The 23,566-nt window shown below is 45.7% G+C and overlaps 1 protein-coding gene across 1 annotated transcript in view; it reads right to left on the bottom strand.

Annotated features, from left to right (window-relative positions):
• The window catches only part of LOC135537362 (scavenger receptor cysteine-rich type 1 protein M130-like), a 78,412-nt gene that overhangs the window by 48,425 nt on the left and 6,421 nt on the right, over positions 1-23,566 (bottom strand). Inside the window, exons 2-9 of the mRNA XM_064963551.1 lie at positions 16,667-16,696; positions 16,124-16,435; positions 15,396-15,701; positions 15,158-15,270; positions 14,273-14,342; positions 14,053-14,173; positions 13,853-13,880; positions 1,233-1,368 (exon numbers count right to left, since the gene is read on the bottom strand). Of these exons, the coding sequence (XP_064819623.1) occupies positions 1,233-1,368; positions 13,853-13,880; positions 14,053-14,173; positions 14,273-14,342; positions 15,158-15,270; positions 15,396-15,701; positions 16,124-16,435; positions 16,667-16,696 (1,116 nt within the window). The remainder of the gene's footprint in view (positions 1-1,232; positions 1,369-13,852; positions 13,881-14,052; positions 14,174-14,272; positions 14,343-15,157; positions 15,271-15,395; positions 15,702-16,123; positions 16,436-16,666; positions 16,697-23,566) is intronic.

Below are 23,566 nucleotides of genomic sequence, written 5' to 3'. Positions count from 1 at the left end.
CTTCACCACCTCTACATAGGAGACTCCTGGTTACTATGACTACACAATATCAACCCGGCGTGCAGGGCAACTGAATCGGGGGCACCGACTGCCAACAGCCCGAGACCCCCCAAAAAATAGGAACACAAGGCTTTATCGTGGGTTTTTACAGAAGTGTTTGTCGATCCACTAGGAATGTCATGGAGATCAACCAGTTAGCGATCAACCGGTTGGTGACCAGCTGCTCTAGAAAAGTTAGTGAAGTTCAATCTTGTGCTTCCGCATTGGCTGATTTATCTGCAGCTTAGTGAGAACATTGTGTCACACCCTGATCTGTTTCACCTGTCTTTGTGATTATCTCCACCCCCTTCCAGGTGAAGCCCATCTTCCCCATTATCCCCTGTGTATTTATGCCTGTATTTATGCTTTTTCCCAGTCTCTGTTTTCTTGTCCTCCTGGTTTCTACCCTTGACCCTGACTCTGAGCTCACCTGCCTGACCACTCTGCCTGTCCTGACTCTGAGCTCACCTGCCTGACCACTCTGCCTGTCCTGACTCTGAGCTCACCTGCCTGACCACTCTGCCTGTCCTGACTCTGAGCTCACCTGCCTGACCACTCTGCCTGTCCTGACTCTGAGCTCACCTGCCTGACCACTCTGCCTGTCCTGACTCTGAGCCCACCTGCCTGACCACTCTGCCTGTCCTGACTCTGAGCTCACCTGCCTGACCACTCTGCCTGTCCTGACTCTGAGCTCACCTGCCTGACCCTGAGCCCACCTGCCTGACCACTCTGCCTGTCCTGACTCTGAGCCCACCTGCCTGACCACTCTGCCTGTCCTGACTCTGAGCCCACCTGCCTGTCCTGACTCTGAGCCCACCTGCCTGACCCTGAGCCTGCTTGCTGATCTGTACCTCTGCCCTCCTCTGGATTACAGATCTCTGCCTACCCTGAGGATGCCTGCCGTCCTGTACCTTTGCCCCCTGACTCTGGACTATCGACCCCTGCCTGCCTTGACCTGTCTTTGCCTGAACCCTGTTGTGTGCATTTGGGTCTTACCTTGGTTCTAATAAGACTGACCATCACAACTTAACTAGTGCCTGTCCCCAGATGGACAGATGGACTACAGTAAAGTACATTTACAGGTGATCACATCATTGTCCTGCTTTGAGACACATTTTTACTGTCTGCTTCCAGCTGAATGTTATTTTACTAGCCGCACAAATTGTAATATATCTTACAATTTCAAAACATACCTGTGCTCCAGAACAGGATCATCAATATCATTGCAGGTATCATATCTGTCTCTAACTGGGGCTCCACTGACGAAACAAGTCTACGGTCATGAAGAGAGGACTGAAGAGTGAGAAATACTGCTAGGCTATATGATTTCTAACTCATTACTTCCTCACTTCAATTATGTGGCAAACTGTTAAGCAAATCAGATCAGTTAAACCTGCCTTCCTAAAGGAAACACTGACATCAGAAAAACTCCACAGGAAACTGCTGACAGAGCAGCAGTTACACATAGTGTGTCCTATAATATCTGACCTAACTTTCTAGCTGACTTGGGAAAGTTCACCTCAAAATTTCTTGTTCCAGCACCTAAAGAGGTCTGTTACCAAGTCACTCAAAGGTGTGTTGTAGAATGAGGTCTCTGTTAGAGCAGGAGTCAACTCAACAGGTGTGTTGTAGAAGCTAGAGGTCTGTTACCCAAGTCAACTCAACAGGTGTGGTGGTAAATGAGACATGCTATGCTGTTTTTTTTACTTAGAGAATTATCTGTTGTTAAATGCTAGTGTTTTTTCACTGATACAAACTTGTGGTAAATGAGACATGCTACACTGTTTTATTACTTAGAGAATTGTCTGTTAAATGCTAGTGTTTTTTCACTGATACAAACTTGTCTTGTGTGACTTAGTGTTAAGTCTGGGCGTACAGCAAAGAGCTGTTTGGGTGTGACCAACCCAGTCTGTCAGAACATCCTGTTTTTCAGCAATCTGAAATGGACTCTCACTGTCAACTCTGTTAGAAATCATCAATGACATCACATCAACTCACAAGTATCACAGTAGGATAGAAATTAACATTTGGTAGAATATATAACTGAAACATCCATGGTGGTGATGTCAGGACAGTTCCTTGTTCTTTGTCAATCATTTGCTAATTGGTGAAATCAGCAATCAGACAATATATTTAAGTAAATCAATCATTAGTTTATTAATGCAATTGCAATCAGAAGTTGACAACGGGAACACATCATGTATGCTTCAGAGTAAGTTCTGCAACCCACCTAAGGGCACAGCTGATTATATACATGTGATCACTACCTGGTGGTATGATCACCTACGTCAATGTATGCAGCAATAAGCTGAGGTTACCTTATAAAGTAACCTGGTACAGTAGCTTCTCTGAATTCATTAGCATTGTCCACTGTCACACAATATCAACATGTCAAAACCAGACAGTGGTTACTTCTCTTTATCTAGTTTCTGTCTGACTCAGACCCAGCCTGCAAGCCCACTCTCACATCAGCCAGGGCCTAACCACAAAGACTAATATAGACTGGTGGCCTGCAAGCTGGAGGGTCACATGTTAGGACGAACCACAAAGACTAATATAGACTCAGACCCGGCCTGCAAGCCCACTCTCACATCAGCCAGGGCAGAACCACAAAGACTAATATAGACTCAGACCCGCCCCAGACCTGACAGCCCCCTAACATCAGCCAGGGCCTAACCACAAAGACTAATATAGACTCAGACCCGGCCTGCAAGCACACTTCACATCAGCCAATATAATGAACCACAAAGATTCATCTCATATGTAATATAGACTCAGACCCAGCCTGCAAGCCCACTCTCACATCAGCCAGGACTTAACTCACAAAGACTAATATAGACTCAGACCCAGCCTGTATCAAGCCCACTCTCTGTACCATCACTCATTCAGAACCACAAAGACTAATATAGACTCAGACCCAGCCTGCAAGCCCACTATAAGATCAGCCAGGGCTGAACCAAAAGACTAATTAGATGCTTGTACAACGTTATTAGTGGCAGAGTTTTAGACACATAGAAACAGTATCTATTATAAGGCCTGCAGCAAAACAGATGAATCTTAAAGTCCCCTTAATCACTAATGGGGAGGGTCTTTGGGACCCACCCTCTACAATGACATTAACACTTGGTAGACTATATAACTTAGACATGTAGTGACATTAACACTTGGTAGACTATATACCTTAAACATATTGGTTGTTCCTGTTGGGTAGCAACTTCACCAGCTTGTTGTTGTTTTTCTGAAGCATCTTGTGTGATGTTGGTCTTGAGGGGAGAGAAGATGGATTCTACTCATATGCTGTCCAGCTTCTGAAGAACGTATGGTGCTAGAATGGAGAGGAGATCAGTAAACAACAGAATGTATGGTGCTAGAATGGAGAGGAGATCAGTAAACAACAGAACGTATGGTGCTAGAATGGAGAGGAGATCAGTAAACAACAGAACATGGTTAGAATGGAGAGGAGATCAGTAAACCTAGATTGTTTGGTGCTAGAATGGAGAGGTGATCAGTAAACAACAGGATTGACTAGAATGGAGAGGAGATCAGTAAACAACAGAACATATGGTGCTAGAATGGAGAGGAGAGGAGAATCAAAAACAATGGGATATTTAATGACCCTAGGCCCACAGGACTAGAAGGCCCAAAGCCTACATTTGACAAAAGTAAAGCCTAATTGTTTATGTACTTCCATATAGACAGACTTCCCAGGTTACACATGAGAAAGTATGCCTGCAAAAGACATTTTCCTGATTCTTTACTGATGATCTAACAGCAGAATAAAATAAGTGGGATATTTAAACAGCACTGAAACAGAGTAGGTTGCCAGTTGACGATGTGTTGTAAATTGTTTCAATGCTGCCGTCTACAGATCTTCTAATGTATTGTAATACCACATGTACCAATACAGTAGAATAGACAGGGACACTGTGTCATGGTACAATGACCCTCCATCCAATGTTCTGCTGCTGTTGTGCAACATTGTGACGCCACTGACATGTTTACAGGTTGCCATGCCGACGAAAGAGAAGGTGTTTTCATTCTGTAACAAGGCCTTCACTTCAGTCTGGATGGCTGGTTGACTGCAGACAGGTTACACAGTATCAGTGGAGGTGTTTCTGCTCTCCTCCCAACTACTAATGGAATTGTCCTGCCAATGCAACGTATGAAAATGTATCCAGTCACTACTGTAAGTCTCTCTGGATAAGAGCGTCTGCTAAATGACTCACATGTTCAATGTAATGTTCAGTTTGACAATATCAATGGAATAGACCAAAGCAGAGCCATGTATTTAGATATGAACAGATATCTCGATTGAGAATAATGTCAGTATTTAGCTACGTTATGAGCTGTTTTGCTCACCAAAAGTGGAACAAAGTGAAACTGTTGATGTCAAAGCCTCAGTTCCGGGAGAGTAGTGGGTGAAACCATTCTCCTCAGGAAAAGGGGTGATATAAATAACGTTTCCTTTCATTATGTGTTACTGAATTCATTAAAATATTTGCTGCCATTGTAGTAAAGTTGGTAATACGAGAGATCTTCGGACGTACCATTTTTGTATTATTTTCTTTGAAAGAACAACTAGTGTGTTTTGAGTGCTTCTCCCCTATTTGGGAAGTTGGTCTGCCCGCTCCTCAGTCTGACAGATATTCTGAGAGCAGGTTCGAGTCCTCTTCCTCTGTACATAAAAACTGTTTCAAACTGTATAACACAATAGTGGTTTTGGAAAACTGGTTCATATATCCTAAAGTCAATAGCGAATGTGGCTCTGTATATATTTAATTTAGCCGTTCATGAATTGAAGACCTATTTCAGCCAGTTAACCAAGTTGTTGCTGTCTTAGCTAGCCGTGTTAATGACGAGCTAACGAGCACCGTTGGTCTCTGCACTACAATGTCACGCTAGTTATTACCAGCAGGTGATTTACTAGCAGGTGACTTATTGAAATATTAAGTGAATGTTTATTTTCTTACTACCGTAAAAGGTTTATATAAAAGGGTGGTACTTGTGCTCTGTATTTATGGATTAATATCACTTCACATTGAGGGTTTGTATCAATAACGTTACTGTTGTTCCTATCTTAACAGATATCTTGTGTCCTACCTAACCATGTGTCACTACTGTTGTTCCTGTCTAACAGATATATTGTTTGCTACCTAATCATGTGAACTACTGTTGTGACCTATCTAACAGTGCCTGTCAACAGTTTCACTTTTACTGTTGTTCCTGAAGTGTGTGGGTGTATCTAACAGATATCTTGTGTCCTACCTAACCATGTGTCACTACTGTTGTTCCTATCTAACAGATATCTTGTGTCCCCCTAACCATGTGTCACTAGTGTGGGTGTCCATTTTCCTTTCTTCTGGCTGGGTCCTGCCAGTGCCTGTCATCACAGTTTATCTTTTACTGCAGATGTGAGTCAACCTGAAGTGTGGGTGTCCTGCTAATCCAACAATAGTGGTTCCACCAGGTGTCTGTACTATAGAAACACTGCTAATCCAACAATAGTGCTTGGTGTCTGTACTATAGAAACACTGCTAATCCAACAATAGTGCAGTAGGTGTCTGTACTATAGAAACACTGCTAATACAACAATAGTGTAGGTGTCTGTACTATATAAACACTGCTAATACAACAATAGTGTTGGTGTCTGTACTATAGTAAGTGCTTGGTGTCTGTACTATAGAAACTGCTAATACAACAATAGTGCTTGGTGTCTGTACTATAGAAACACTGCTACTATTATCCTACTGAATAGTGCTTGGTGTCTGTACTATAGAAACACTGCTAATACAACAATAGTGCTTGGTGTCTGTACTATAGAAACACTGCTATTATCCAACAATAGTGCTTGGTGTACTATAGAAACACTGCTAATCCAGTACTGTTGTGTCTGTACTATAGAAACACTGCTAATACAACAATAGTGCTAGTTGTCTGTACTATATAAACTTGGGTTGGTCTACTATTATCCTACTGAACAGTACAGCTTGGGTTGGTCTACTATTATCCTACTGAACAGTACAGCTTGGGTTGGTCTACTATTATCCTACTGACCAGTACAGCTTGGGTTGGTCTACTATTATCCTGCTGAACAGTACAGCTTGGGTTGGTCTACTATTATCCTACTGACCAGTACAGCTTGGGTTGGTCTACTATTATCCTACTGACCAGTACAGCTTGGGTTGGTCTACTATTATCCTACTGAACAGTACAGCTTGGGTTGGTCTACTATTATCCTACTGAACAGTACAGCTTGGGTTGGTCTACTATTATCCTACTGAACATTACAGCTTGCGTTGGCCTGACTGTGACCAATAGAATCTTTCCCACAGGGTGCCTTTCCTTCTCTGGGCCATTTGGAAAATGTTTTACTAGATTAGAGTACTGTATACCCACTTCTCCAGGCACCACTACACCACTGACCTTCACAACAGCTTTCAACATGCCAGTATTCAGTTAGTAAACTTTCTAAAGAAATGCTGGTATAAATTATACAATATTAAAATATGTCAAATTATCAATTTATTTGTTTCAAAAGTGGTTGCAATGCTGTGAAAAACAGTTGTATTGAACTACAGTGCCACAATAATCGATATTGTCAAATTCGACTCTTATTTAGAATAAAAATATATACATTTATATTTTTATTGATGTATTATTATTTGTTATTATTATTTTTATTTCGGGAAAAAATATATAATATACTGTTGTTCTGCCAACATATTATCCGGCTGCTCGCAGAACGGTAATATCGGCCTTGAACTTTGAATATTTGTACGGTGTGCTGCGAGGTACAAAATGCACAGAAATATAGAGAGAAGGATTATATTACGTCCTTTCCACCAGGGGGCGACAAACGACAGTTAATATTCCAGAATAGAGCACCAGAGAATGTGTTGGCAACCTTTGACAAGTGGTCAATTTGGAGATCCTCCGGCCTGGGCCAGGGGTGCGTCCCAAAAGTATTTACTGCTTCCTGAAGTGTACACTCATTCACTACTCCCCATAAAGTGTAAAAGCATTGGATTGGTGAAGGCGAAGGTGATAGCATGAGTTTCCATACTAATCAATTCCTGTCAAATCCTGTCCATGAAGGGAGGTGAGCAAGCAAACACTTTGGGAGGAATGAGAGATTATTGGGGCAGAGACCAGGTATGCAGATGTTTCCCCAGCCAGGTACCACAACAACAAATACCAGTCAATCAATATATCATCAAATCCTTTATGATGAGCCAATTTGACTTCAGGCATTTCAGTGGTGGTCTGGAACAAAATCCTGCAAAGCCTGTATCTCTCCAGGGTTGGTGGGTGACTGTATCTCTCCAGGGTTGGTGGGTGACTGTATCTCTCCAGGGTTGGTGGGTGACTGTATCTCTCCAGGGTTGGTGGGTGACTGTATCTCTCCAGGGTTGGTGGGTGACTGTATCTCTCCAGGGTTGGTGGGTGTCTGTATCTCTCCAGGGTTGGTGGGTGACTGTATCTCTCCAGGGTTGGTGGGTGACTGTATCTCTCCAGGGTTGGTGGGTGACTGTATCTCTCCAGGGTTGGTGGGTGTCTGTATCTCTCCAGGGTTGGTGGGTGACTGTATCTCTCCAGGGTTGGTGGGTGACTGTATCTCTCCAGGGTTGGTGGGTGACTGTATCTCTCCAGTGTTGGTGGGAGACTGTATCTCTCCAGTGTTGGTGGGTGACTGTATCTCTCCAGGGTTGGTGGGTGACTGTATCTCTCCAGTGTTGGTGAGTGACTGTATCTCTCCAGGGTTGGTGGGTGACTGTATCTCTCCAGGGTTGGTGGGTGACTGTATCTCTCCAGGGTTGGTGGGTGACTGTATCTCTCCAGGGTTGGTGGGTGTCTGTATCTCTCCAGGGTTGGTGGGTGACTGTATCTCTCCAGGGTTGGTGGGTGACTGTATCTCTCCAGGGTTGGTGGGTGACTGTATCTCTCCAGGGTTGGTGGGTGTCTGTATATCTCCAGGGTTGGTGGGTGTCTGTATCTCTCCAGGGTTGGTGGGTGACTGTATCTCTCCAGGGTTGGTGGGTGACTGTATCTCTCCAGGGTTGGTGGGTGACTGTATCTCTCCAGGGTTGGTGGTGACTGTATCTCTCCAGGGTTGGTGGTGACTGTATCTCTCCAGGGTTGGTGGGTGTCTGTATCTCTCCAGGGTTGGTGGGTGTCTGTATCTCTCCAGGGTTGGTGGGTGACTGTATCTCTCCAGGGTTGTTGGGTGACTGTATCTCTCCAGGGTTGGTGGGTGACCGTATCTCTCCAGGGTTGGTGGGTGACTGTATCTCTCCAGGGTTGGTGGGTGACTGTATCTCTCCAGGGTTGGTGGGTGACTGTATCTCTCCAGGGTTGGTGGGTGACTGTATCTCTCCAGGGTTGGTGGGTGACTGTATCTCTCCAGGGTTGGTGGGTGACTGTATCTCTCCAGGGTTGGTGGGTGACTGTATCTCTCCAGGGTTGGTGGGTGACTGTATCTCTCCAGGGTTGGTGGGTGACTGTATCTCTCCAGGGTTGGTGGGTGTCTGTATCTCTCCAGGGTTGGTGGGTGACTGTATCTCTCCAGGGTTGGTGGGTGACTGTATCTCTCCAGGGTTGGTGGGTGACTGTATCTCTCCAGGGTTGGTGGGTGTCTGTATCTCTCCAGGGTTGGTGGGTGACTTCTGGACCCTGACCAGACATGTAGTAGTTGGCCATGCATTTACACTCACCATAGTATGGAGGATAAATAACTACACACCAGGACAACAATACATCATAGTCTATGGAGGATAAATAACTACACACCAGGACAACAATACATCATAGTCTATGGAGGATAAATAGCTACACACCAGGACAACAATACATCATAGTCTATGGAGGATAAATAACTACACACCAGGACAACAATACATCATAGTCTATAGAGGATAAATAACTACACACCAGGACAACAATACATCATAGTCTATAGAGGATAAATAACTACACACCAGGACAACAATACATCATAGTCTATAGAGGATAAATAACTACACACCAGGACAACAATACATCATAGTCTATAGAGGATAAATAACTACACACCAGGACAACAATACATCATAGTCTATGGAGGATAAATAACTACACACCAGGACAACAATACATCATAGTCTATAGAGGATACATAACTACACACCAGGACAACAATACATCATAGTCTATGGAGGATAAATAACTACACACCAGGACAACAATACATCATAGTCTATGTGGAGGATAAATAACTACACACCAGGACAAACAAGACATCATAGTCTATAGAGGATAAATAACTACACACCAGGACAACAATACATCATAGTCTATAGAGGATACATAACTACACACCAGGACAACAATACATCATAGTCTATAGAAGATACATAACTACACACCAGGACAACAACACATCATAGTCTATAGAGGATACATAACTACATTGATGTCTTCTCTTCTCTCTCTCTGTTTGTTTGTAGTTTCTCACTGTTTGAATTAGCAGGTGTTATTATTATCCCCTCATCTGTGTGTGAGAGACAGAAAGAGCGAGAGACACAGACAGAGACAGACAGATGAGACCCCTAAGCAAGCTGGACCTGGGGCTCTGTTCACATACACACACAGACCCCACAGAGCCCCAGGACAGCAAACACATCAGACCCAACCAAATCATGAGAAAACAAAAAGATAATTACTTGACATTGGAATGAATTAACAAAAAACAGAGCAAACTATGCTATTTGGCCCTAAACAGAGAGAACACAGTGGCAGAGTACCTGACCACTGTGACTGACCCCAACTTAAAGAAAGCTTTGACTATGTACAGACTGAGTGAGTATAGCCTTGCTATTGAGAAAGGCCACCGTAGGCAAACCTCAAATCAAATAGTTACGAGCCCCAAACGAACAATGCAGTTTAAAGAAATATGGATAAGAATAAGAAATAAAAGTAACAAGTAATTAAAGAGTAAAAAGTAATTAAAGAGCAGCAGTAAAATAACAATAGCAGGACTATATACAGGTCAGTACCTGGCTCTCCAGAGAAGACAGGCTATGTGCCCACAGCCCACAAAATGAGGTGGAAACTGAGATGCACTTCCTAACCTCCTGCCAAATGTATGACCAGTTAATTCATACTGTATGTTGTAGTCTGTCCAAGAGGGGAATCACACAGACTGATCTCAGTTAATTCATACTGTATGTTGTCGTCTGTCTAATAATTAAATCACACAAGACTGACAGCCTGTAATTTTATTAAAAGCATTCAGTTGATTACATGGCAGTTTAGAGAGCAACATCATAACAATAATCTACTTCATAATCAATATCATAACATTTATAATCAATAACATTATCTCTATAATACTAACAACATCACACTAATCTACTTCATAATCAATATCATAACATTTATAATCAATAACATTATCTCTATACTACTAACAACATAACACTAATCTACTTCATAATCAATATCATAACATTTATAATCAATAACATTATCTCTATACTACTAACAACATCACACTAATCTACATCATAATCAATAACATCATGAGAGGTAAACAGCAACAAACCCCTTCATTAAAAAATGTTTCAAAATACAAAGAATGAACAGATGATTATCATAATACATGGACTAATAATGGAAACACTTCAAGATAAAGAATCTAAGAGACACTAAATAAGATAAAGAATCTAAGAGACACTAAATAAGATAAAGATTCTAAGAGACACTAAATAAGATAAAGAATATAAGACACTAAATAAGATAAAGATTCTAAGAGACACTAAATAAGATAAAGAATATAAGACACTAAATAAGATAAAGAATCTAAGAGACACTAAATAAGATAAAGAATCTAAGAGACACTAAATAAGATAAAGAATCTAAGAGACACTAAATAAGATAAAGAATCTAAGAGACACTAAATAAGACAAAGAATCTAAGAGACACTAAATAAGACAAAGAATCTAAGAGACGCTAAATAAGATAAAGAATCTAAGAGACACTAAATAAGATAAAGAATCTAACAGACACTAAATAAGATAAAGACATAAGCAGATATTCAAGAAAACAAAACAGACAGTAATTTAGCAACTCTTAAAATAATTAAAACCCCACGTTACCAAAACCCCACGTTACCAAAACTCCATGTTACCCAAACCCCAATGTTACCCAAAACCCCATGTTACCCAAACCCAATGTTACCCAAATCCCACGTTACCCAGAACCCCATGTTACCCAAACCCCAATGTTACAGTACACCCCCATGTTACAGTACACCCCCATGTTACCCACTACCCCATGTTACAGTACACCCCCATGTTACCCGATTCCCCATGTTACAGTACAACCCCATGTTACCCAATACCCCATGTTACCCCAAACCCCATGTTACCCAGAACCCCACGTTACCCAAAACCCCATGTTACCCAAAACCCCATGTTACCCAAACCCCATGTTACCCAGAACCCCATGATACCCAAAACCCCATGTTACCCAAACCCCATGTTACCCAGAACCCCATGATACCCAAAACCCCATGTTACCAAACCCCATATTACCCAGAACCCCATGTTACCCAAAACCCAATGTTACCCAAAACCCAAAGTTACCAAAACCACATGTTACCCAAAACCCCATGTTACCCAAACCCCATGTTACCCAAACCCCATGTTACCCAAACCCCATGTTACACAAAACACCATGTTACCCGAAACCCCATGTTACCAAAACCTCATGTTACCCAAAACCCCATGTTACCCAGGAACCCCATGTTACCAAAACCCCATATTACCCAAAACCCCATGTTACCCAAAACCCCACGTTACCCAAAACCCCACGTTACCAAAACCCCACGTTACCCAAAACCCCATGTTACCCAGAACCCCATGTTACCCAAAACCCCATGTTACCCAAAACCCCATGTTACCCAGAACCCCATGTTACCCAAAACCCCATGTTACCCAGAACCCCATGTTACCCAAAACCCCATGTTACCGAAACTCCATGTGACCCAAACCCCATGTTACCCAAAACCCCGTGTTACCCAAAACCCCATGTTACCCAAAACCCCATGTTACCCTGAACCCTATGTTACCCTGAACCCCATGTTACCCAAAACCCCATGTTACCCAAAACCCCATGTTACCCTGAACCCCATGTTACCCAAAACCCCATGTTACCCAAAACCCCATGTGACCCAAAACCCCATGTTACCCTGAACCCTATGTTACCCTGAACCCCATGTTACCCAAAACCCCATGTTACCCTGAACCCCATGTTACCCAAAACCCATGTTACCCAAAACCACATGTTACCCAAAACCCCATGTTACCGAAACTCCATGTGACCCAAACCCCATGTTACAAAACCCCATGTTACCCAAACCCCATGTTACCCAAAACCCCATGTTACCCAAAACCCCATGTTACCCAAAACCCATGTTACCCTGAACCCTATGTTACCCAAAACCCCATGTTACCCTGAACCCCACGTTACCCAAAACCCCATGTGACCCGAAACCCCATGTTACACAAAACCCCATGTTACCCTGAACCCCATGTTACCAAAACCCCATGTTACCCAACACCCCATGTTACCCTGAACCCCATGTTACCAAAACCCCATGTTACCCAAAACCCCATGTTACCCTGAACCCCATGTTACCCTGAACCCCATGTTACCCTGAACCCCATGTTACCCTGAACCCCATGTTACCAAAACCCCATGTGACCCGAAACCCCATGTGACCCGAAACCCCATGTTACCCTGAACCCCATGTTACCCAAAACCCCATGTTACCCTGAACCCCATGTTACCCAAAACCCCATGTTACCCTGAACCCCATGTTACCCAGAACCCCATGTTACCCAAAACCCCATGTGACCCGAAACCCCATGTTACCCAAAACCCCATGTTACCCTGAACCCTATGTTGCCCTGAACCCCATGTTACCCAAAACCCCATGTTACCCTGAACCCCATGTTACCCAAAACCCCATGTTACCCAAAACCCCATGTTACCCTGAACCCCATGTTACCAAAACCCCATGTTACCCTGAACCCCATGTTGCCCAAAACACCATGTTTCCCAGAACCCCATGTTTCCGGAAACCCCATGTTACCAAAACCCCATGTTTCTCTGGTTGTAAAAACAAATTAAATGAATAATGGTGGTTGCAGTCACTCCTTTTAGATTTCTTACAAGGTTCTAGAAAAATAAACTTATTCTCAAATTGTTATTAAAATTAGAAATACTTAAGGTTTGTCACCACATTTTAAACACCAGTCCACTGCTGACCATCGATTTAAAACACAAAACTGACCTAAGATCAGCATGTAGAGTCAGCTTCATTCTACTCCTACTCCGTCCCCTGGGCTGCTCTCTCCTCTCCCGGTCCAGCTTCAGCTCTGGAGCTCAGAGAGACCATCTCCATGGCATTGACATAAAGATCCATGCTGCTCACCCTGTTCACTCTCTTCTGCCTCCTGGTGGGCTAGGGAGACACAGCACCAACAGTCAGACATTTACTCTCTCGTATCTCCATTCTCTCTCCCCCTCACCCTCTCCCTCTAGTTTAAATTACTTGTAACGTCTGAGTAAATGTCTTTACCTTGTAGTACAGGTAGGAGGTGGTGATTGTTGTCAGTAGGATCAGCAGCACTACAACGTGTCTGATGATGAAGGCTGGCAGAGGAGAGGCTGCAAACAGAAACACCTTTGATGAGGGGACTGATCATCATCACATAGATCTGTGGGAAATCTGTCAATGACAAAGGTATAGGTCTGGTTCATGTTCAGTTACCTGTGATGGTGAGGAAGAGGAGCTCACTCTCAGAGGAGAAGTTGTGAGAGAAAACATAATTGTCATAAACACATCTGTAGTTCCCTTGGTGGGAGTCATCTGCAGCAGGGAAGAGGAATGCAGCAGAGTGATTGACAGCTGGCTGGGTCTGGGTTCTGTTGTAGCCGGTGAACGTGAGGAGGAAGGAGCCTCCTGGCTACTGTGGCTGAGTGGAGCAGGTGATGGTGAAGTTGTAGCCCCTGAACATCTCGGGCCCCTGGTGGCCCCTGAAGACCCCTCCCATTGGGTCAGTCAGGAAGATATCAGGCTGGACCAGGAGATCTGTAACAATAAAAGAGAACAAGAAAAACCTCTTCAACTAGTTTCCTATAGACATGACAATAACATCAGCATGTAACAGTGCCAGCCACCCTCCCTCACAGGGCAACATGAGTAGTGGGCCTACAGTCACTGAGACAACATATGTTGATATCAGGCTGAAGCAGGACATCTGGGACAAGAGGAGAGAAAAAGAAAACGTAGCTCCTCAACTACTTTCCTCATTTAGATGTGACAATAACATGACATGTGACAGTGGTAGTGGGTAGACACGTTCACTGAGATGACACTCAAATACAAAAGCATTCTGGGATATTTAAGTTGTATTTGATTCCAACTTGACTGAGTGATCTATTTAGTAAAGCAGACTGACAAGTTAAACAGTCATCATGAGAGGTGCAGAGGAAGTTGTATGAATGAAGGAAATGAGTTGAATATAATTATGATATGTTGATATTTCCTGAGCAGATCACTGTGAGTCCAGGAAGGAGATATAATACATGGACTAAAGTATGTGGAACTCAGCAGTGAGTTTAACAACAGAGGATTATTTTTACGCTCTACGTGGTTCAGCCCTTGACTGTCTGTTCTGTGAGCTTGTGTTGTCTACCACTTCACGGCTGAGCCGTTGTTGCTCCTAGACTTGCCACGTTAAGTCACTGAGATCTTCAGTAAGTCCAATCTACTGGCAATGTTTGTCTATGGAGATTGCTTGGCTGTGTGCTCGATTTTATACACCTGTCACCAACAGGTGTGGCTGAAATAGCCAAAGTCCACTAAAGTCCACATACTTTTGGCCATATAGTGTATCTTGTTTTTACCTGAGCAGATCACTGTGAGTCCAGGATGGAGATCATATGTTCTTCTACACTCCCTCAGTGAAGACTCAGACCCAGAACAGGAAACTCTAAACCCTCTAGTGGTGTTTCCAGGTGGTACTGAAACAGTGGAGCCACAACCCAGCTGTCTACACACTAGTGCAGCTACATTCTTCTGGTTCCACACTCTAGCTCCCACAGTCCTCCACTCTCCCTGGTCGTACCACTCCACTCCACCAGCACAGCGACTGCCTCCTCCTACCAGCCTCACATCATCAGGCTCTGAGAAAAGAAAAGAGAGAGACAGTAATCTTACTATTTTCTCACTAAAACACACCTATATTGTCTCTCATATTTTTCACTCCAGGTGAGAAACAATGTTGACTGAGTGACAAACTGTTTCTTACCTGAGCAGGTGAGTCCAACAGCATTACCAGGTAGGCAGGTGTTGTTCTCTCTGTCTGAGGTGTCACAGTCCAGGAGAAGGGACTCTTTGCCTTTACACTGGAACTCTTTATCCCAGGTCTGACCCTCACCTTCTCCATAGAGCCCCCCCTGTAGAGCTGCAGGAGCCCCACAGCCAACATCCCTACAGACTACCTCTGCATCCTGCTGGTCAAAGTCAGCTTCACACACTGAGGCCCAGGACTGATTGGACTTCACCTCCACTCTCCCAGAGCAGAGACCAGCTCCATCCACAAGACGCACAGACTCTGGAGAAAAAGAGTTGGTTGAACATTCAATCAGTTTTGTTGATGACACTGTCGAGGACTGAACACAAATATGTTGGATAAAAGATTGTAGTTTGCTATGTTTGATACTGTAAGAGGTAGAAATGGGTTCTTAGTCACTCAGGATCGGGTTGGGAATAATGCAGGCAGGAGACAGGAATAAGTTCACTTCACTTTATAGAAAATAAACAGCTGGACATCCATCAGGCAGCTTCACTTCAGTACCATCTGAACTACAATGATCTGCCCATGAACATCTCCCATAAACCAATATGACAAATATAATGTTTAAATACATCTGACATCTCTCCCTCTATTTAAATGAATTAAAAACACATAAAACATGATACATGGTAATATTGTATAATGTATAAATAAATCTGTCAATATGACCAGTCTCTTACCTGAACAGTTCACATGATGATAATATCCACCATCACAGTAACCAGGTCCTCCTATGATGACACACTGTCCAATTGAAGACTCATTTCCACTACAACTACTATATAGTATGACTCCTCCTCTTCTATATTCAATCAGAGGTCTTCTAGATTCAGATACAGGATTCCCACAGTCCAGCTCTCTACACATAATCTTAGTCTCTCTCATCATTCTCCACCAACTAGGACATAGACCGAACCACTCTCCTCTGTAGAAGACTTCCACTGTCCCAGAACAGGAAGTGGTCCCATCCACCAGTCTGACTGAGAGTTCAGCTGTTAACAGCAGAGAGGAAAACACAGTGGTGAGGACAGATGATGACAGTGATTCTGTTATTCTAACAGCAGTAATGCTTTGTGGTTGACAAGTATTAGTAGTTCCATAAAACACTACTTGTTGTTGGGTTTTAGAATGGTTTGTATGGACACATGAATTTCTCCATGTGGGATAATAAAGTTGACTAATATTGAACTGCTATAATCACTGTAGATTTATACTCTACCTACCTGGTGGACTGACGCTTTGAGCCTGGAGATCTGGGGAGAAAGAGAGAGACAGAGGAGAAAGAGACAGAGAGAGAGACAGAGAGGAGTCAGAGGAAGAGAGAGACAGAGGAGAAAGGGAGGAATCAGAGGAGAAAGGGAGGAATCAGAGGAAGAGAGAGACAAAGGTTAAATGAACATCAACATGACCTTTCATGATGTGATGGGGAAGACAGGCTTAACGTTGGTATGGTGCAACAACACCCATGTGTACATACACCATATATACAAAAGTATGTGGACACCCCTTCAAATTAGTGGATTCTATTTCAGCCACACCCCTTCCTGACAGATGTATAAAATCAAGCACTCAGCCATGAAATCTCCATAGACAAACTTTGTCAGTAGAATTGAGTTAATGAACTCGCCCTCACTTTTCCTCTTCCCCCCCTCTCCTCTCCTCTTCAACTGTTCTTTTCTCCTCTTCTCCCCACTTCTCCCCCTCTCTTCTCCACTTCTCCTCCTCCTCTTCTCCTCTTCTCCCCAATTCTACCCCTCCCCTCTCCTCTTCTCCCCCTCTCCTCTTCTTTTCTCCACCTCTCCCCCTCTCCTCTTCTCTCCCTCTCCTCTTCTTCCCCTCCCCTCTTCTCCCCCTCTCCTCCTCTCCCATCTCTTCTCCTCCTCTCCCTCTCTTCTCCTCTTCTCCCCCTCTCTTCTCCTCTTCTCCCCTCTCTTCTTCTCCCTCTTTCCTCTTCTCCCCTCCCCTCCTCTCTCCTTTTCTCCTCCTCTCCTCTCTCCTCCTCACTCGCCTTATCTCCTCACTTCTCTTCTCCACCTCTCTTCTCCTCTTCTCCCCTCTCCTCTTCTCTTCTCCACCTCTCTTCTCCTCTTCCCCCCTCTCCTCTTCTCCTCCTCTCCTTTTCTCCTCCCTTCTCCCCCTCTCTTCTCCTCCCTCCCTTCTCCTCCTCCCCCCTCTCCTCTTCTCTTCTTCCCCTCCTCTCTTCTCCCCCTCTCCTCCTCTCCCATCTCTTCTCCTTTTCTCCCCTCTCCTCTTCTCCCCCTTTCCTCTTCTCCCCTCTCCTTTTCTCCTCCTCACTCACCTTATCTCCTCACTTCTCTTCTCCCCCTCTCCTCTTCTCTTCTCCACCTATCCCCCCTCTCCTCTTCTCTCCTCCCCCTCCCTTCTTCTCAACCTCTCTCCTCCTCTCCTCTCTCCTCTCTTCTCCTCTTCTCCCACCCCTCTCCTCTTCTCAACCTCTCCTCTCTCCTCCTCTATCTTCTCCCCTCCCCTCTCTTCTCCAGCCTCTTCTCCCCTCTCTTCGTCTCCCAGTCTCTTTTCTCTCCCTCTTTTTCTCTCCCTCTCTCCCTCTCCTCCTCTCTTTTCTCTCCCTCTTTTCTCTCCCCGCTCTCCTCTACCTCCCCTCCCCTCCCCCTTTCCTCTTCTCCTCTCCTCTTCTGTCCCTCTTTATTCTCCTCTTCACCCCCCTTTTCTCCACCTCTCCTCTTCTGACCCTCTCTTCTCCTCTTCTCCCCCATCTACTCTTCCCCCTCTACTCTTCTTCCCCTGCCCTCCTCCTGTCCTCTTCTCCCCCTTTCCTCTTCTCTCCAATTCCTCTTCTCCCCTTCTCCTCTCCTCTTCTCCCTCTCTGTTCTCCTCTTCTCTCCCTTTCTTCTCCTCTTCTCCCCCTTCTCCCCTTCTCCTCTCCTCCCCCTCTCCTCTTCTTCCCCTCTCCTCTTCTTCCCCTCCCCTCCCCTCTCTCCTCTTCTCCCTATCTCTTCTCCTATTCTGCCTATCATCTACTCTTCTGCCCCTATCTTCCCCCTCAACTCCCCCTCTCCTCTTCCCCCCCTCTTCTCCCCCTCTGTCTTTCTCCCCCTCTCTTCTACTCTTTCCCCCTCTGCTCTTCCTGCACTCTCATCATCTCCCCCCTCTCCTCTTCCCCTTCTCCTCTTCTGACCCTTTCTTCTCCTCTACTCCCCCTCACTTCTCCTCTACTCCCCTTCTCCTCTCCTCTACTCCCCCTCGCTTCTCCTCTCCTCCCCTTCTCCTCTCCTCTACTCCCCCTCGCTTCTCTCCTCTCCTTCTCCTCTCCATTTCATTCTGTACTCCAACATCTACCTGGTATTCAAGATAACACACAACATTGCAGCACCAAATTTGTTTTCATCAACCTCAGACTTAAATATCAGTGTTCCAAGAACCTCCACCAGGGGAACTGTAGAATCCTCAAACGGTCCACCACCTTCTCCCAAACTGACTTCTCATACAAACCAATAAAGACATGGAATGGCCTCACCTCAACATGGATCTAGTCCAATCAGACGTGTCTCACCTCAACATGGATCTAGTCCAATCAGACGTGTCTCACCTCAACATGGATCTAGTCCAATCAGACGTGTCTCACCTCAACATGGATCTAGTCCAATCAGACGTGTCTCACCTCAACATGGATCTAGTCCAATCAGACGTGTCTCACCTCAACATGGATCTAGTCCAATCAGACGTGTCTCACCTCAACATGGATCTAGTCCAATCAGACGTGTTCACATTGATATTGATCTAATAGGCAACAGTGATTTTATTAATGACACAGAATAAACACTAAAAACGCATTACATTTAAATAGCTGTAATAACTTTGCTCTGTACACTATTCTGATTAGATGCTATTTAATGCTGTGTTTGGACACAGGTTTCTATAGGAACACTAAGACACCTGGACCACATATTGAGATGTGCCTTTAGTTAAGTAAATCAGTTGCTACAAAAGGTGACAGTTGTAGGTGTCATGACTTCCACCGAAGTCGGTCCCTGTCCTTGTTCTGGTGGTGAAGAAGGATGGCGGTCTGCGCCCGTGCATTGACTATCGAGGTATCAACCAAATCACTGTGAGGTACTGCTACCTGCTGCCTCTCATAGCCAGTGTGATAGAGTCAATGCACAGGGCTTCTTCACAAAATTGGATCTCAGGAGCGTTTACAACCTGGTGCGTATCCGGGAGGGGGACGAGTGGAAGACGTCATTTAGTACCACCTCAGGGCACTATGAGTACCTTGTCATGCCGTACAGGTTGATGTCTTCCAGACCTTCGTAGACGAGATTTTCCGGGACCTGCAGGGGCAGGGTGTAGTAGTGTATATATCGACCACATTCTGATATACTCCGCTACACGCGCCAAGTGTGTGTCCCTGATGCTCAAGGTACTTGGTCGACTGTTGGAGCCTGACCTGTACGTCAAGGCTGAGAAATGTCTGTTCTTCCAACAGTCTGTCTCCTTCCTAGGGTACCGCATTTCAGCTTCAGGGATGGAGATGGAGAGTGACTGCATTTCCACTTCAGGGGTGGAGATGGAGAGTGACTGCATTTCAGCTTCAGGGGTGGAGATGGAGAGTGACCGCATTTCAGCTTCAGGGGTGGAGATGGAGAGTGACTGCATTTCCACTTCAGGGGTGGAGATGGAGAGTGACTGCATTTCCACTTCAGGGGTGGAGATGGAGAGTGACTGCATTTCCACTTCAGGGATGGAGATGGAGAGTGACTGCATTTCAGCTTCAGGGGTGGAGATTGAGAGTGACTGCATTTCAGCTTCAGGGATGGAGATGGAGAGTGACTGCATTTCAGCTTCAGGGATGGAGATGGAGAGTGACTGCATTTCACCTTCAGGGGTGGAGATGGAGAGTGACTGCATTTCAGCTTCAGGGATGGAGATGGAGAGTGACTGCATTTCAGCTTCAGGGGTGGAGATGGAGAGTGACTGCATTTCAGGTTCAGGGGTGGAGATGGAGAGTGACTGCATTTCAGCTTCAAGGGTGGATATGGAGAGTGACTGCATTTCAGCTTCAGGGGTGGAGATTGAGAGTGACTGCATTTCAGCTTCAGGGATGGAGATGGAGAGTGACTGCATTTCAGCTTCAGGGATGGAGATGGAGAGTGACTGCATTTCAGCTTCAGGGGTGGAGATGGAGAATGACTGCATTTCAGCTTCAGGGGTGGAGATGGAGAGTGACTGCATTTCAGCTTCAGGGATGGAGATGGAGAGTGACTGCATTTCAGCTTCAGGGGTGGAGATGGAGAGTGACTGCATTTCAGGTTCAGGGGTGGAGATGGAGAGTGACTGCATTTCAGCTTCAGGGATGGAGATGGAGAGTGACTGCATTTCCACTTCAGGGATGGTGATGGAGAGTGACCGCATTTCAGCTTCAGAGGTGGAGATGGAGAGTGACCGCATTTCAGCTTCAGGGGTGGAGATGGAGAGTGACTGTATTTCAGCCGTGTGTAATTGGCCGACTCCCACCACGGTAAAGGAGGTGCAGCGGCTTTGGTCAGGTAGCCAACTACTACCGGAGGTTTATCCGGGGCTTCGGTCAGGTAGCCAACTACTACTGGAGGTTTATCCGGGGCTTTGATCAGGTAGCCAACTACTACCGGAGGTTTAACCGGGGCTTTGGTCAGGTAGCCAACTACTACCGGAGGTTTATCCGGGGCTTTGATCAGGTAGCCAACTACTACCGGAGGTTTATCCGGGGCTTTGGTCAGGTAGCCAACTACTACCGGAGGTTTATCCAGGGCTTTGATCAGGTAGCAAACTACTACCGGAGGTTTATCCGGGGCTTTGGTCAGGTAGCCAACTACTACCAGAGGTTTATCCAGGGCTTTGGTCAGGTAGCCAACGACTACCGGAGGTTTATCCGGGGCTTCGGTCAGGTAGCCAACTGCTACCGGAGGTTTATCCGGGGCTTTGGTCAGGTAGCCAACTACTACCGGAGGTTTATCCGGGGCTTTGGTCAGTTAGCGACTCACATTACCTCACTGCTGAAGGGGGGACCGGTGCGACTGCAGTGGACGGCTGAGGCGGACAGGGCTTTTGGTCACCTGAGGGCTCTGTTTACCTCGGCTCCTGTGCTGGCTCATCCGGATCTGGGATAGGAGCCGTGCTCTCTCAGCGCTCGAGTACGCCACTAAAGCTCCGCCCCTGTGCTTTCTTTTCGAAGAAGCTCAGCCCGGCGGAGCGAAACTATGATGTGGGGGATCGGGAGCTGTTGGCTGTTGTCAAGGCTCTGAAGGCGTGGAGACTTTGGCTTGAAGGGGCTTAACACCCTTTTCTCATCTGGACTGACCACCACAATCTGGAGTACATCCGGGCAGCGAGGAGACTGAACCCTCGCCAGGCAAGGTGGAGACTGAACCCTCGCCAGGCAAGGTGGAGACTGAACCCTCGCCAGGCAAGGTGGAGACTGAACCCTCGCCAGGCAAGGTGGAGACTGAACCCTCGCCAGGCAAGGTGGAGACTGAACCCTCGCCAGGCAAGGTGGAGACTGAACCCTCGCCAGGCAAGGGCCATGTTTTTTTTACCCGTTTTGTTTTCACTAAGGCAGACGCACTGTCCTACAGACCAGGTTCCCAGAACGCTAAGGCAGACGCACTGTCCTACAGACCAGGTTCCCAGAACGCTAAGGCAGACGCACTGTCCTACAGACCAGGTTCCCAGAACGCTAAGGCAGACGCACTGTCCTACAGACCAGGTTCCCAGAACGCTAAGGCAGACACACTGTCCTACAGACCAGGTTCCCAGAACGCTAATGCAGACGCACTGTCCTACAGACCAGGTTCACAGAACGCTAAGGCAGACGCACTGTCCTACAGACCATGTTCCCAGAACGCTAAGGCAGACACACTGTCCTACAGACCAGGTTCCCAGAACGCTAAGGCAGACACACTGTCCTACAGACCAGGTTCCCAGAACACGAAGGCAGACGCACTGTCCCGGATGTATGACACAGAGGAGCGGTCCATAGATCACACTCCAAAAATTCCTCTTGCCTGGTGGCACCGGTAGTGTGGGAGCTGGATGCGGACATCGAGCGGCGTTACGTACAGAGCCCACTTCCCCCCACCTGCCCAGAGGGACGTTACAGCCCTTACCCATTCCACAATGTCCGGGGTCGCACCTGTCTGTTTATTTTCCTCAAGGATCTTCCTCCCTCACGATCCTGGTCATTGTGCATCAGTTCTCTAAGTCCTGCCGTCTCCTTCCTTTTCCCAGTCTCCCTACGGCCCTACTGACTGAGGAGGCCCTGTTTACACACATCTTCCGGCACTATGGGGTGCCAGAGGTTTTAGTGTCTGATCGAGGTCACCAGATCACGTCAAGGTTCTGGAGGGCGTTTATGGAACGTCTGGGGTCTCGGTCAGCCTTACCTCTGGTTTTCACCTCCGCCACCGCAGTGAGGCCCTGGTCTGGCTCTCGACCCGAAACCTGCCCCTCCGCCTGCCCTGCCAGAAGCTGGCATCTCTACTCTCCTGACTCCTCTGCACCAGCTACACCCAGAACATTACAGTAGGACTGTGAACAAAGTAGCTGAATTGTCAAAGACTGAAGTCACCCAAAGACACGTAATCCAGAACTTTCTCTGGTAAAGAATTACAAATCTACCACTTTCACATACACCCCTCGATACACAGCAGAACATCTACAATGAATCCATCCACCAAACATCCTGATTTGTTTTAATGAACACTTTTTACGACACTAAAATAACCTTCAACTACAGTATATATGAAGGGATTATTGTCATTGTTTTATTATATAGGCTACAGGAAGTTATATTCTTCCATTGTAAATAACAGGTTCTCCCTCCATCTACAATCATCAGGTCTGCTTGCAGATGAACAGAATGTCTTGGAAAGCCAGACCTTCCATTACTATTTATCAAGCATACACACTCACACTCTTTCAAACATTATTATTTGGGAAAGTTATCAGGGGTAGTAACTAGCACAACTTATTTGACTATTTCTTTCACACACACCTCATTGGCTAGGTTAGCTAGCTAGCTAACTAGCTTCATTTAGCACAAGCTCACGACTAAACTGACCTGGTGATCCTACTATCATGGACACTTGTCAGTATAGTTGCCTAGCTGT

The sequence above is a fragment of the Oncorhynchus masou genome, unplaced genomic scaffold (assembly GCF_036934945.1).
Source record: "Oncorhynchus masou masou isolate Uvic2021 unplaced genomic scaffold, UVic_Omas_1.1 unplaced_scaffold_756, whole genome shotgun sequence".
Taxonomy (NCBI): Eukaryota; Metazoa; Chordata; class Actinopteri; order Salmoniformes; family Salmonidae; genus Oncorhynchus; species Oncorhynchus masou.
This window is presented reverse-complemented; position numbering and strand designations above follow the sequence as displayed.